This window comes from Otolemur garnettii, unplaced genomic scaffold (genome assembly GCF_000181295.1).
Source record: "Otolemur garnettii isolate 467f Iridium unplaced genomic scaffold, OtoGar3 scaffold00007, whole genome shotgun sequence".
Classification (NCBI taxonomy): domain Eukaryota; kingdom Metazoa; phylum Chordata; class Mammalia; order Primates; family Galagidae; genus Otolemur; species Otolemur garnettii.
Genome location: NW_003852402.1, coordinates 17,551,325 through 17,564,591, shown reverse-complemented (window position 1 = coordinate 17,564,591; position 13,267 = coordinate 17,551,325). Strand labels below are relative to the sequence as shown.

The 13,267-nt window shown below is 45.4% G+C and overlaps 1 protein-coding gene across 1 annotated transcript in view; it reads right to left on the bottom strand.

Annotated features, from left to right (window-relative positions):
- The window catches only part of NT5DC3 (5'-nucleotidase domain containing 3), a 59,106-nt gene extending 46,421 nt beyond the window's left edge, over positions 1 to 12,685 (bottom strand). The window contains exon 1 of the mRNA XM_003783295.2: positions 12,477 to 12,685. Coding sequence (XP_003783343.1) covers positions 12,477 to 12,681 — 205 coding nt within the window. The 5' untranslated portion in view covers positions 12,682 to 12,685. The remainder of the gene's footprint in view (positions 1 to 12,476) is intronic.
- Positions 12,686 to 13,267: the final 582 nt, after the last annotated feature.

Sequence of the window (13,267 nt, the reverse complement as noted above, 5' to 3'; positions counted from 1 at the left end):
ACAGGTGCCCACCACAACGCCTGGCTATTTTTTGGTTGCATCCATCATTGTTGTCTTTGGTGGGCCAGGGCTGCATTCGAACCCGCCACCTTGGGTATACGTGACTGGCGCCTTAGCTACTTGAGCCACAGATGCCAAGCCTTTTTTTTTTTTTTTGAGACAAAGTCTTACTATGTCACCCTCAGTAGCATGCCGTGTAGTCACAGCTCACAGCAACCTCAAACTCTTGGGCTTAAGAGGACTACAGGTGCCCATCACAACACCCAGCTGGGTTTTTTTGTTATTGCTGTTGATGTCATTGTTGTTTAGCTGGCTCGGTCTGGGTTAGAACCCACCAGCCCCAGTGTATGACCAGCACCCTAACCAGTGCCTAGCTGGCATAGAAGAATTCTAAATGGCCGCACTCCCGGACTGGCTTGGTCTTTCCCTTTTCATCTCAGTTAAAAAGGTCCAACCTACGGGTACCTTTCTCATGGGTCAGTTTGAATCAAGCTGAAGAAGCTGCTCCAGCCTCCTCAGAACTACAGGAGTTCACAGAGGTGGAAATTTCCAGGTCTCAGGAAGTTAAGTCCACAAATTCCCAAGAGCTGAGTCACCACGGGGAGGACCCTGCAGGTGTATCCTTGGGGTCTCCTTGAGAAAACCTCTGTTCTAGACTTAATCCTTCCCAGGAATCCTCTCTCAATATGAAGCCAACAGACAATCTAATACACACCCACATAAGACAAAACCTCAAATGAGTTCAAGGGTGGGGCAGGGAAATTACAGAGCAGGGAGAGGAAGGAAGAAGGGAAATGGTGTGTGCCCACTTGAGGGGCACCATGTGGGTGTATGGCATCTTCTGGCATCTTCTTCGGAGTGGGACACAATTATAAGAGGGACTTTACCTAACAAATGCAAACACTGCAACCTAATTCTTTGTATCCTCAATTATCTTAAAACAAATAAAAAAAAAAAAAGTATGCCATTTATGTTAACAGATAACAGGCAGGCAGGTTTTTTTTTGTTTTTTTTGTTTTTTTTTTTTGCAGTTTTTGGCTGGGCCTGGGTTTGAACCCACCACCTCCGGCATATGGGGCAGGCACCCTACTCCTTTGAGCCACAGGCACTGCCCCAGATTGTTGTTATTTTAAGTGAATGAATAAACACATACCTTAAAGCAGGGGTCCTCAAACTTTTTAAACAGGGGGCCAGTTCACTGTCCCTCAGACCATTGGAGGGCCAGACTGCGGGCTCTGGGACGAGTCGGCTGCTAAGCAGGACAGGCAGTGGCAGCAAAAACACTCGGCGGGCCATATGTGGCCCGCACGCAGGCCGTAGTTTGAGGACGCCTGCCTTAAAGTCTCTTGGTTTTAATTTCTAATGTAGTCACCACTACCAATAAATCTATATACAAAAACTCTAGGACAACCAACAATTTTAAGGGTATAAAAGAGTTCTGAGGGTAAAAAGTTTGAAAATGGCTACCATAGCTATAATTCTGATATTGGCAGTGTTAATATCAGATTAACAAGTAGGTTTTCCTGCTCAAATGAGAACAAAAGAAATATTTCAATTTATCTGGAGATTTACATCTCTAAATACAAATTAAAATTGTATTCAGGTTTATTTATCAATAGCTTATCATTTAGCATGAAAACAGTTCCTCAAAATGCTGTTAAAGTGAAAAAGATGAGTTACTCAAAGGTAAGGACCAACCCACTAAAGGATTAAAATGTCCTACAAAACCCAGCCTAATCAATCAGCTTCTCTCTACACAGTTCTATTACATGTGATATTCAACTTTTAAAACAGTAATAAAATGCTATCATTTTCTCCCTTATAAAGAAGTTTTGAAAAGCTTTTTTTTTTTCTACTTTTTCTATTTTTCTCCTCTAAAAGAAATCTCATCAACATGTGAAAGACAAAGTCAGGATGTAGCTAGCCACCAACTGAACGTGAATTAACCTGGCCTTGAACTTCAAGGTGTTCTATCTAGCAGGAGTTAGGTGCACCTCGTGCAGGAGCCAGTTGCTTCCCTCCACTTTGAACCAGTTAAACCAGACGTAGTTTCCTGAGCCAGGAACAAATGGTTCACTTTCAAAGGTTATTGACAACCACAGTGAAGCACAGATGAGCTTCCAAAGTGGTGAAGTCACAGGGGTAGTGCCTGACTGCCCCCTCCATGTTTAAGCAGCATCATATGGGAAGGGAATCAGCATCACTCTCTGTGACTCAGCCATCCAAAATAAAATGGGCAGCCTGGTGATCATACGACAAGCTCAGACACATGCCAGATGGCCACTCACAAGGGCTCTGGAAAAAGGGATTCCTTCTTCCAGCAGAAGACTGGACTTTAAGACCTCTAGAGGCCCCTCTCCTGCCAGTCTAAGGTTTGCCCATTCTAGGTATTTCTTTCCCACCTGCAAATGTGAATATTATTATGTGGCATGTTTCTCCCTGAAACCATTTTACTACTTGGTCCTAGGACCACAGGATCTTTAACATCCTACGCCTAAACAGAAGATGACTTTTAAAGAATGCGTCATCCTATTGTTAAGACATGAGGCGTGACGAGAATGCAAAGGCGGCCCACATTCCCGCCATCTGGCTGGGCAGTGAAGCCTGCAACCCTCACCTGTGTGCTCCTCGCTCCTCCACAGCCCCCTTTTGGTGCTTCACGTGCTCCTGCCTTCCTTTAGACTTTCATTATACCACATATGTGTATCCCTTCAAGTACTCTATAGCTGGGGTCCCCAGACCGGACTCATGGAAGACATTTTTCCCACGAATGGGAGGGTGGGCGTGGTTTCAGGATGATCTAAGTGCGCTACATTCATTGTGCATTTTATTTCTAGTATTATTACATTGTAATATAGAATGAAATAATGATATACCTTATCATAATGCAGAATCAGTGGGAGCCTGGAGCTTGTTTTCCTGCAACTAGATGGTCCCATCCGGCATTTGCAGCGGCTCCGCAGTGCTAGCATCACTGCCTCAGCTCCACCGCAGATCCTCAGGCTTCAGATACTCACCAGGATCGCGCACTCTAGACCCCTAGCGTGCACAGGTTACAATAGGGTTCGTGCTCCGATGAGAATCCAGGAGGGAGAGCTCAGGGCGTGATGCAGATGGGGAGTGGCCCCGAGTACAGATGAGGCTTTGCTCGCTCACATTCACACACCCCTGCTCACCTCCCACTGCGCCATCCAGCTCCTAACAGGCTACAGTCGCACACCAGTCCACAGCCCAGGGGTCGGGAAGCACACTATAATGCTATTCTGTGTTTTAAGCCCTTTTATAATCGGCATAGGTCTGTAACTCGTTTTTTATTTTTTTAACTCGACATCTTTCTTATGAGAGTTTCCAGGTTGTATAAACATGTAATTCTGGTTCAGGAGTCAACACACGTTTTCTATGAAAAGTCAGTTGGTAAAGGCTTGGTGTGGTACCTACAGTCTCTGCTGCTAATGCTCGTTTCTCACGTCATGGCACAAAAGGAACCCCTTCCCCCCAATGGAAGCAAATGGGTGTGGCTATGTTCCAATAAAACTTAATATACAAAAAGACATCGGGCTAGAATCGGCCCATGAATTGTAATTTTCAACAGACTGCACAGGGCAGGACCATAGCGCTTAGGGCACTGCCTGCTGTCTCTCAGATCCAGCCCACTCTGACAGGCAGGCAGGAAGGAACGCAGGCCCAGCTGCCTGTGCTCACAATGTTCAAGGGTCTGGCCTGGCCGGGCAGCCTGGAGCCACCTCAGGGCACAGAAAGGCTGCTGTGCTCCCCACGGAGCCTCTCAATCACGCAGGACAGGGCTAGACTCACTCTAGGCTGGGCCTAGAGTTAAAAGGACTTCCTTTTAACACCATTTTGACATCTGTCTGATATTTATAACTTGCCAATTTTCTTTGGTTAGCATTGATCTAAGATACCCTTTCCCATAATCCCAACCTTTCTCTATCTTTGTTTGGGTGTCTCTCTTATACACAGCAACCAATTGGAGTGTGTTTCTCATGTCTGAGCTGACAATCTGTCTTTTAATCTGAGTCTATCGTGATTAGGAACATATGTGAAATTACAGAGTTACTCTTCCGTGGTATTTTATGCTATTTCTTGCTTTTTCTTTTTCTCTGACCTTCTCTCCTGCCTGCTTTTCCACTGCTTCTTACACTGTCCATGCTTGTTTAGATTTATTCACACCTCCAACAATTCCTTTGGTTCTCCACTTTCACTTGCATCTTAGATTTATTTTTGGAAATGTGATTCTTTTCCTGACACCTATATACCCTTTAGAAATTCCATTAGTGAGGTGTTTTGGTGGTAAGCCTTGATTTTTATCTGAAAATGCCTTTACTCTCATTCTTAAATGACGATGTAATGGGTGTAGGATTCTAAATTGACATTGTTCTCTCCTCACTTTGTGGAGATTCTGCTGTCTTCAAGTTTGCACCATCACTGTTCTAAAGTCTGTTACCAGTCTTCTGGTCTGTTACCTTTGTGGTAGCAATAATACTGATAATCACAGTTGATATTTACATGGGGCTTACTATAAGTCAGACACTGTTTTAAGGTCTCTATACGTATTAACTCACTTCAACCTACCAATCTTAGAAGATAGGTATTATTACTATCCCCTTTTACATGCAAGAAAAGTGAGTCACACGTAAAAGTCACCTCCCCAAGGTCACATAGCTTATAAGTAATGACGTTAAGATTTGAACCCAGATACGCTTGTTTCACAGTCTGTACTCTTAGTCTGCAAGAATGAAGTTGCTCTCAACTCTTAACTACTATGACTTTAGGTCTGATTTTTTAATTTTAAGGATTAAAACATTAATTTCTAGAATTTCTGCCTGATCATTTTTTGGGGCAGAAAAAGTACTCACATTTTCCGTATCTTTTATTTCTCTAAAAGTTTTAAACATTCTCAGATGCCACTACATATATTCTCTACCTAATAATTCCAATATCTGAAACCCTCATCACACTAATTCTGCTATTTGCTGATTCTGCTGGTTCTCACTTATGGTGGCTTATTCGTACATTTTTTAATTTTGGGTTGGGAGCTCAGATCTAACTGACCTAATCTAGAGAGTGCTGGAAGGTCTAAGTTTAAGGTCAATTCATCCAGGGAGAGTTTTCATTTGCTTCTGTCAGGAGTCCTGGGTCATTATCACACATGTTTAGTTACCGTCACAGCTTGGGATCACCAGACCATACAAGCAGAATGAATTCAAACCCAAACTCACCCAAGGACTACCCTGTGATTACAAGGTCACAGGAGACTTCCACAAACTACCCCTGACACGCACAGTGAAAGTATCTAGAGCAAAGGCCAAGAGAGACAAGTTTTCCTTCCATGCATGGAAGGAAGCACTTTGTGGCCACCAGATTTATGAGACAGTCTCAGACAATGTGCATGTGTGCCCAAAGCCTAGGCTGCCCTCATAGTTGGCACGGCCAATTAAAGGCCAACAACTGCTGCCAGGACAGTAGTAGCACCTTCGGGGCTGGTGACCACGCTGGCTTCAGCTTCCTCTTCATTATTAGTTCTTGGGATGTCTCCAATTTCTCAAAGTGCAGTTATGAATTCCAGAGAAGGTCCTTTGTATTTTATTTCAGCATGTGAGGTTCTATACAGGAAGATTTTTAGACTGTCTAGTCTACCAGATTGCTGAAAGCCAAAGACTAAAAGAACTGTTGAAGGATATTGGATATCTGTTTCTGCATGCTTTAATAGTTTAACAAAGGATTGGCTTCCAAACCCAGTCTATTAAAATACAAATTCCTGGACCCTCCATACTTTGCAAATCATAATCTCCCGGATTAGGGCCTCAGAATCTCCATTGTTCAATAAGCCTCTGGGTGATTCTTAGGTACCAACAAGTTTGAGAACCGCTGAAGTTTTTTTTTAAATTTTACTTGCCTTCAAAGGCTGGCAACAAAATTATCATTTAATCCTCTTTTTATATTTTATCTTCTTTTATTTCCTCGTTTTTTTTTTTTTTTTTTTTGAGACAGAGTCTCACTTTGTCGCCCTCAGTAGTGTGCTGTGGCATCCATCATAGCTCACAGCAACCTCAAACCCTTAGTTGGCTCAAGCAATTCTCTTGTCTCAACCTCCTGAGTAGCTGGGACTACAGGCACCCACCGCAATACCCAGCTATTTTTTAGAGAGGGTGTCTCGCTCTTGCTCAAGCTGGTCTGGAACCTGTGAGCTCAGGCAATCCATCCCCCTCGGCCTCCCAGAGTGCTGGGATTACAGGCACAAGCCACCACACCCGGCCTCACTTCCTCTTTCGATACCCGGTAATGAAAGAGGAAAATGAATTACACATTCCACAGGTAGATCACTCAGCCACCTGCACAACAGTCACAGAAAACCTTGACACTCAGCAGCTAAATTCAGGCCCAAAATATATCCTTATTTCAGACAGGCTTCTTGATCCCAGGTACAAACTTAAATCTAGAAAACAGTCCCCATGCTGAGCTCTGCCTCCACGAGCAACCCATCACACCTCAATCCTGCCCCCTTTCTTAAAGGATAACAGAGCAAATAAAAGGTACACTGGTCACCTAGAGCACAAGATGCTCTAGGAACTGAAATTACGCACAAAATAGCTTGTGTGGGTGCACATGTTACGTATAATGGGGCAAATGCGTCTATGCGTCTACAGAGAGAATATACAAGTGTTCTCCAGATTCTCAAAGGGTCCCTGACACTTTTATTCTGCATCCCTGTCGCATAGAAAAAGCACATCTGGTTATACAATTAAACATCTTTCAGCACCATTAACATGCATCCTTGTTAGACATTATCATTAGAACTTCCCAAGCATATCCTTTAGAATCTCAAGATAGAGTTACCACCTCAAATAAACAGGCTCCATAGTCAAATTTATTTGAGAAGCACTAAACCTACTTTCTCCCTCTTGGAGATTTATGCATTTCAAAGGCTCTAATTCACTAGTTCTGAAAAGCCCAGCTATAAAGAGGCTTCATTAATATATATTTTCTATATTTCTTTCTCTCCTTCTTTTCTTCCTTTCTTTCCTCTCTTTCCTTTCTCCCTTCCTCCCTCCTTTCTTTCTTTCTTTCTATGGAGACAGGGTCTCATTCTTGCTTAGGCTGGTCTCAAACTCCTGACCTCAAGCAATCTTCCTGCGTCAGCCTCCCAGAGTGCTAGGATTATAGGCATAAGCCACCATGCCTGGCTATTTTCTATATTTTTAAATCAAATCTCTTAGAACATGTGAGACACAATCTAAAAACTACATCTAATTTTAAAATGACCTCAAGAGTATCTCTTTAGCCCACTTCAATTTCTTAAGGAAGTTACGCTTACTAATATTTACTATACATGATTATTATCCTGTGTCTTAGGTTTATTTTATCCATGTTAAACTTAAGCCACTGTGCTATACACAGTCCTCACTTAAACACGGCACATAATTTTTCATTATTAAATGCTCTCCACCTAGAACTTTGAATCAACTCTTCAACACCCTATATAAGCATCTACCACTTCATAGTAATCCCTGTACTTCTTTCCAAAACTTAATTTAGTTGATAGCCACACACTCTAAATAGGCCAGGCTCCAAGATTAATTCTAAAGGAAAAAAAATCCACTAGGCTATCCAAGTATAAGGCCACAGAAGCCCTCTCGGAGGAGCACAAAAGCTTCCCTTCTGCACCTGAGAAGACCAGTTATCTGATGAGCATACGTGGAAAGCCAACAAATAAGTTCAAAGAAGACACACAGAGCACAACAGCAAAGAACAGCACAACCTCTGACAAATATAGCCAGACCTTAAAATTAATATCACATGGGCCAAGCACGATGGCTCACGCCTATAATCCTAGCACCCTGAGAGGCCGAGGCAGGTGGATCAGGAGTTCAAGACTAACCTGACCTAGAGCAAGACCAACCCCATCTCTACTAAAAATAAAAGAACTAGCCAGGTGTAATGGCAGGTGCCTATAGTCCCAGCTACTTGGGAGGCTAAGGCAAGAGCATAGCTTGATCCCAGGAGTTTGAGGTTACTGTGAGCTACAAGATACCATGGCACTTTACCCAGGGCTACAGAGTGATACTCTTTCTCAAAAAAAAAAAAAAAAAAATTAATGTCACACAACAATCTCTTAGAATTCATCGGGTTTAGGACAAAGTTTTTGGAACAATATTCAAAAGTTTTTGGAACAATAATCAAAACAACTCAAACAATCTCTTAGAATACATCGGGTTTAGGACAAAGTTTTTTGAACAATATCCAAAGTTTTTGGAACAATCTCTTAGTTTTTGGAACAATAATCAAAATAATTCTAACAATCTCTTAGAATTCATCGGGTTTAGGATAAAGTTTTTTGAACAATATCCAAAGTTTTTGCAACAATATTCCAAACAAAGAATTATACGGCCCCTACTGTTAATAGCACTATAATTTTTTGTTTGGTAGTACTATTAACAGTAGGGGCCGTATAATTCTTTGTTTGGAATATTGTTCTGTGCACTGTTGTGTGGTTAGTTGTGTCCCTGGCCTCTACTCACTAACAGCCAACAGCATCTCTCTGCCTAGGAATGACAAACAAAAAGATCTTCAAGTCACTAGACAGTGCCAAACTGCCCCTCCCCCTCCCTTAGAGAACCACTGCCCTAGGGAAAAAATTACAGCTTCTAACATTTTTTGCTAGAGATAATAAGCCAATCTTTTCTTAAAAATACCAAGACTTTTTTTTTTTTTTTTTTGGCTAAGTTTGAAACAGGATGCATAAACATTATACTTCCAAAAGTCTCAAGTTTAAAACAAGAAAACATTTCAACTGGGGGACATTCTACAGAGTATGTGACCGCTATTCTTCAAAATTGTCTGGGTCCTCAAAAACAGAAAAGCCTAACGAACAGTGATAGCCTAAGGGGACATGATAACTACATGTGCTATCCTGTGTGGCATCCTAGAATAGAAAAAGGACATCAAGTAAAAACTAAGGAAATCTGGATAATCTATGGATAATGTATCAACGTTGATTCATAATTGTGACAAACATACCACAGTAACGTGACAGATTAATACATGTTGACAGGGGAAGGGTGTCAGGTTTATAGAAACTATAAGATTTTTCAGTAAATCTAAAACTGATCTTAAAATATTGTTTTTTATTTTTTAATAGAAATAGGAAAAGAAAGGATGAGAGAGAAGGGGTAAAACCAAGAATAATAAGCACCTCCCTTCCTTCACCCAAGCTTCATTCTGGGAGCCCTTAACACGTTGGATTATGGAAACATCACAGGCCAAGGAAGAAAGGGAGAAAATAAAATTCTTTTGCCCTCTTCCAACTGGGGGAGAAGGAGAAGGAGGATCTATATTTTTACACAAATATCAATCATATTTCTTCCAACCTCTTCTGCCTACAATACACAGCTCAGGGGTCAGCCTTGGCAAAGCACTTCTTGTATCCCTGAGCAGTTATGTGCTCTGGCGTCAGAGCCCCTGGGGCCCACTGTTTATCTCCTCCAAGGTGGACTGTCACTTATCTCTGTGCCAGACTCCCCATCCATGCAACACCGGTGCACTGCTCAGCACAGACAGCTCCTCAATCCTTTTTTTTTGAGACAGAGCCTCAAGCTGTCCCCCTGGGTAGAGTGCCATGGCATTACAGCTCACAGCAACCTCCAACTCCTGGGCTCAAGCGAGTCTCCTGCCTCCGCCTCCCAAGTAGCTGGGACCACAGGCGCCCGCCACAACGCCTGGCTATTTTTTGGTTGCAGCCGTCATTGTTGTTTGGCGGGTCCGGGCTGGGGATTCGAACCCGCCACCTTAGGTGTACGTGGCTGGCGCCTTAGCCGGTTGAGCTATAGGCGCCGAGCCAGCTCCTCAATCCTTGTCACACTCCTCCATCTGCAAATCAGCAGCCTTCAAACTGCTGGGTGCTTCCTAGGTGCTGAATGAACACAAGTTGGGCACATTCATTCATACGGACTTCAGCTGGAGGAGCTAGAAATGTGATGCAGCCACAGAACGGGCAAAGAAGGAAAAGTCTGATTAAAGTCCTTGCATTTCATGGGGGACAGGGACCAGACGCATCTATGCTGCCGGCGTGAGGAGAAAAGAGGGTACACGGAATCCTGTACCTGTAACATTTGAATATTTACTACACTTAAAAAGACTTAGACATTCCCTGATACAGTGGCCTCATTTTACAGAAAGAGAAGCCAAAGCCAAAAGGGATTGTGACTTGTCAAAGGCTAGTTATGGCACTGCCCTAAGCAGGAAGAGACCCAGACCCTAAAACGAAATCACCCACCTCCACCTATGATGTGGAGGTTATCACATGCTTAGGCTGGTTATCACATAACTAAGGTTATCACATAACCTAAGTATGTGTCTAAGACTGACAGTTATTTAATAACTATAATAATAACAATAACTATGATCTACTGAGCATCTTTTGGGTGCCAAGCCCATGCTGAAAATCCCCATATTGTCCCCATATTATGACTGAGGAAACTCAGGCCAGAGAGTAAAGGAACACAAGCTATCCTACTCCAAAATGCTCCTCGGACTGTCCCACACCAAGGCCCAAACTCTGGTCCGATGCTGATCTTTGTCACCCAATGTTTCAGCCACCTCATGCACCAGGCACTGTTCTAAACACTGTTCATAGATGGGCTTGTCCATTCCTCAACAGAACCCCATGATGCTGGTACTAGCAGCACGTCCATTTTACAGATGAAGAAACTCAAGCTTCATGACGGTCCCAGCTCTCACCGGCAACAAATGGCAAACCTTGACTAGAAAACCGGAATGGCAAAAATTTTGGTGGCAGTTTCTTATAAAACTAAGCACTCAATTACCATTCAACCCAGCAGCAGTACTCTTAGGCAAATGAAAACCTATGTTGGGGAACAGAGAGAGCTTCAGCAGAGAGGTGGGTGTGGTTATAAAGACAGTCTGAAGCCTCCTGTGATGGGCTGGCCTGCCCCTTGACTGTGGTGGTGAGACACCAACCTATATGTGATAAAACTGTGTAGAACTACGTATGTGCATACACACAGGAATACAGATAAAACCAAGGGACTCTGATGGTACCAATAGTCACTGGTAGTGATGCTATTGTTTTTGCAAAATGTCAGCACCGGAAGAAACCGGGTAAAGGGTATGCCAGATCTCCCTGTGTTAATTCTTACAACTGCATGTAAATACACAACTATTTCAACAAAAGTTTCAATTAAAAAAAATCCTGCCTGCCCCAAATCTGGGCCAGATAATCTCGTATCTATTTCATCTCAAGATCTGCAGTTCCCAATGCCTCCAAAGCCAGCCTTCCCTCCACCACACCACATGACAGCTTCAAAAGCCAAAGAAATTAAACTCCTGGCAAAGAGAAAACTAAGAAAATACGCCGCTATTTCATAGGATTCTGCATTGCTGGCCATTTTAAGTTCCCTCTGAAAATTACACCAATTTGGTTTTATTTCATTATGCCGACTTCTAGCCAAAAGATGGAGAATGGGATCCTACAAAATGTTCTCTCTCACCAAATATTCTCTCCCTATCTCTATGTGTCACCTCTAACAACACACCGAAAAGAAAACAGTATTAACATTTTAATTCTGAATTTTCCCCCAAAGCTCAATGGACTATCAGTTCCCACCTGGTCAGCTGCTAAGGCAAACACCAGGGTAGGCGAGGGGCTGACACAGACTAGGTCAAAGCGTGACTTGAGTCTTGCCTTTCCCACCTATAGAGCGGGGATGTGGCACCTCCTTCTCTGGCTACTGATAGAATTCAGGCGATCTTCGTGCCTGGCACTAGTATTCACTAGTTCCTCATTCCGGCTCTCCCGTTTCCCTTGGTAACAAAGGAGCAAAGCTCATTTTATGATCACCTGGCTGCAAAGTACTCATTCTCTCTCCCTCTGGATCCCCTCCTCACTGAGGACAGTAGATTACCCAGAATATTCCCAGCCTGAACCTCTCCTATTTCAAACACCGCACAGTACACCCCTCCCCACTCCATCCCAAGGAAAACAGATCAGCCTCCGGGTACAGTCACCTGCCCAACAGCCCCGCTCCACGGTAACTGGGCACCAGCCTGCCTCTGTTCTTTCATCACTGTTGGTTAATAACAATACCTAACGGCGCAAGGGGGTGACCGCCTCCCCAGTGATGTGTGCGGAACCCCTGAGGCAGCCCAAAGCGCTTCCGATGCAGATTTCGAGCTAAAAATCTCAAGAATGTATAAAACCGCTTTCCCGATAGGAGAAGGCAAGAGTTGCGAAGTTTCTGGAGTGGCTGGGCAGAGGCGATGCTGCCTGCGGTTAGGGTGGGGAGTCAGGGCCACTGAAGCACCTTAGAGGTCAGCAGAGGGTCTGGCCCGGGTCCGAGCGTGCCCGCTCCCCGGCTGACTGCGTCGGAGGGGACCCGCCGTCCCAGCCGGGCAGGGAGGGGGTCCTCCGGGTGCTGGGGTTGGGGACGGCTGGCACTCACCGTCCGTGCTTCTCTTCGCCTCGCGGTAGCGCTCCCACAGGTAGTGCTTCATGTCCGGGTCGGTCCCAGGTGCTGTGCAGAAGGGCCGAGCGGGGCCCGTGCACGGCCGCCCCGGAGCCGAGGTCCTGCAGCTGCCCCGCAGGGCCAAAGCCGCCGCCCTCGTCCCGGCCCCGCGGGCCACCACCGCGACAGCCGCCGTGGTCATGCTTGCCACCACCACGCTGCGAGTGGCGCCGCGGGGCCAGCCCACTGCCGGCTCTCAGCCCTGCAGGCTGGCGGCTCCCTGCGTCGGAACACGTGGCGGCGCCGCCTGGCCCTGGGGCCGCGGTGGGGCGGGGCCGGATGGGGGCGGGGCCGGATGGGGGCGGGGCGGGGCCGGGGGCGGAGTCTGGAGGCGACCCAGCTGGGCTGGGGCGGAGTGCCCTGGCAGCTAGTCTGGCGCCCAGCCAGCTGCGGTCTCTTTCTCATCCTCGTGCGCGCGGAATCCTGGGCTTGGTGCTGTGTAGGCCGCAGGGTATGGCGAGACGGTCGAATTCCGCCGCATCTTCCTCTTGCCTTCTGTGGCGGTCCCCCGGCTCTGGCTGCACAGCCATTACCCCTCCTAGCTGCTTTGACCTGGCTCTGGAAGGTGACCTCTCCGTATTAATAGCTCTTCAGTCCGGATTTCCCCTGGATGGTGGGGACCGGTCTGCGACGGCCCCCAATTCTCAACTTGGAGCCATCCAGGCCGGCTGGTGAGGGGATGGCTGGGCAGAGGCCCCCACACTGAACCGAGATTGGCTGTGAGAACC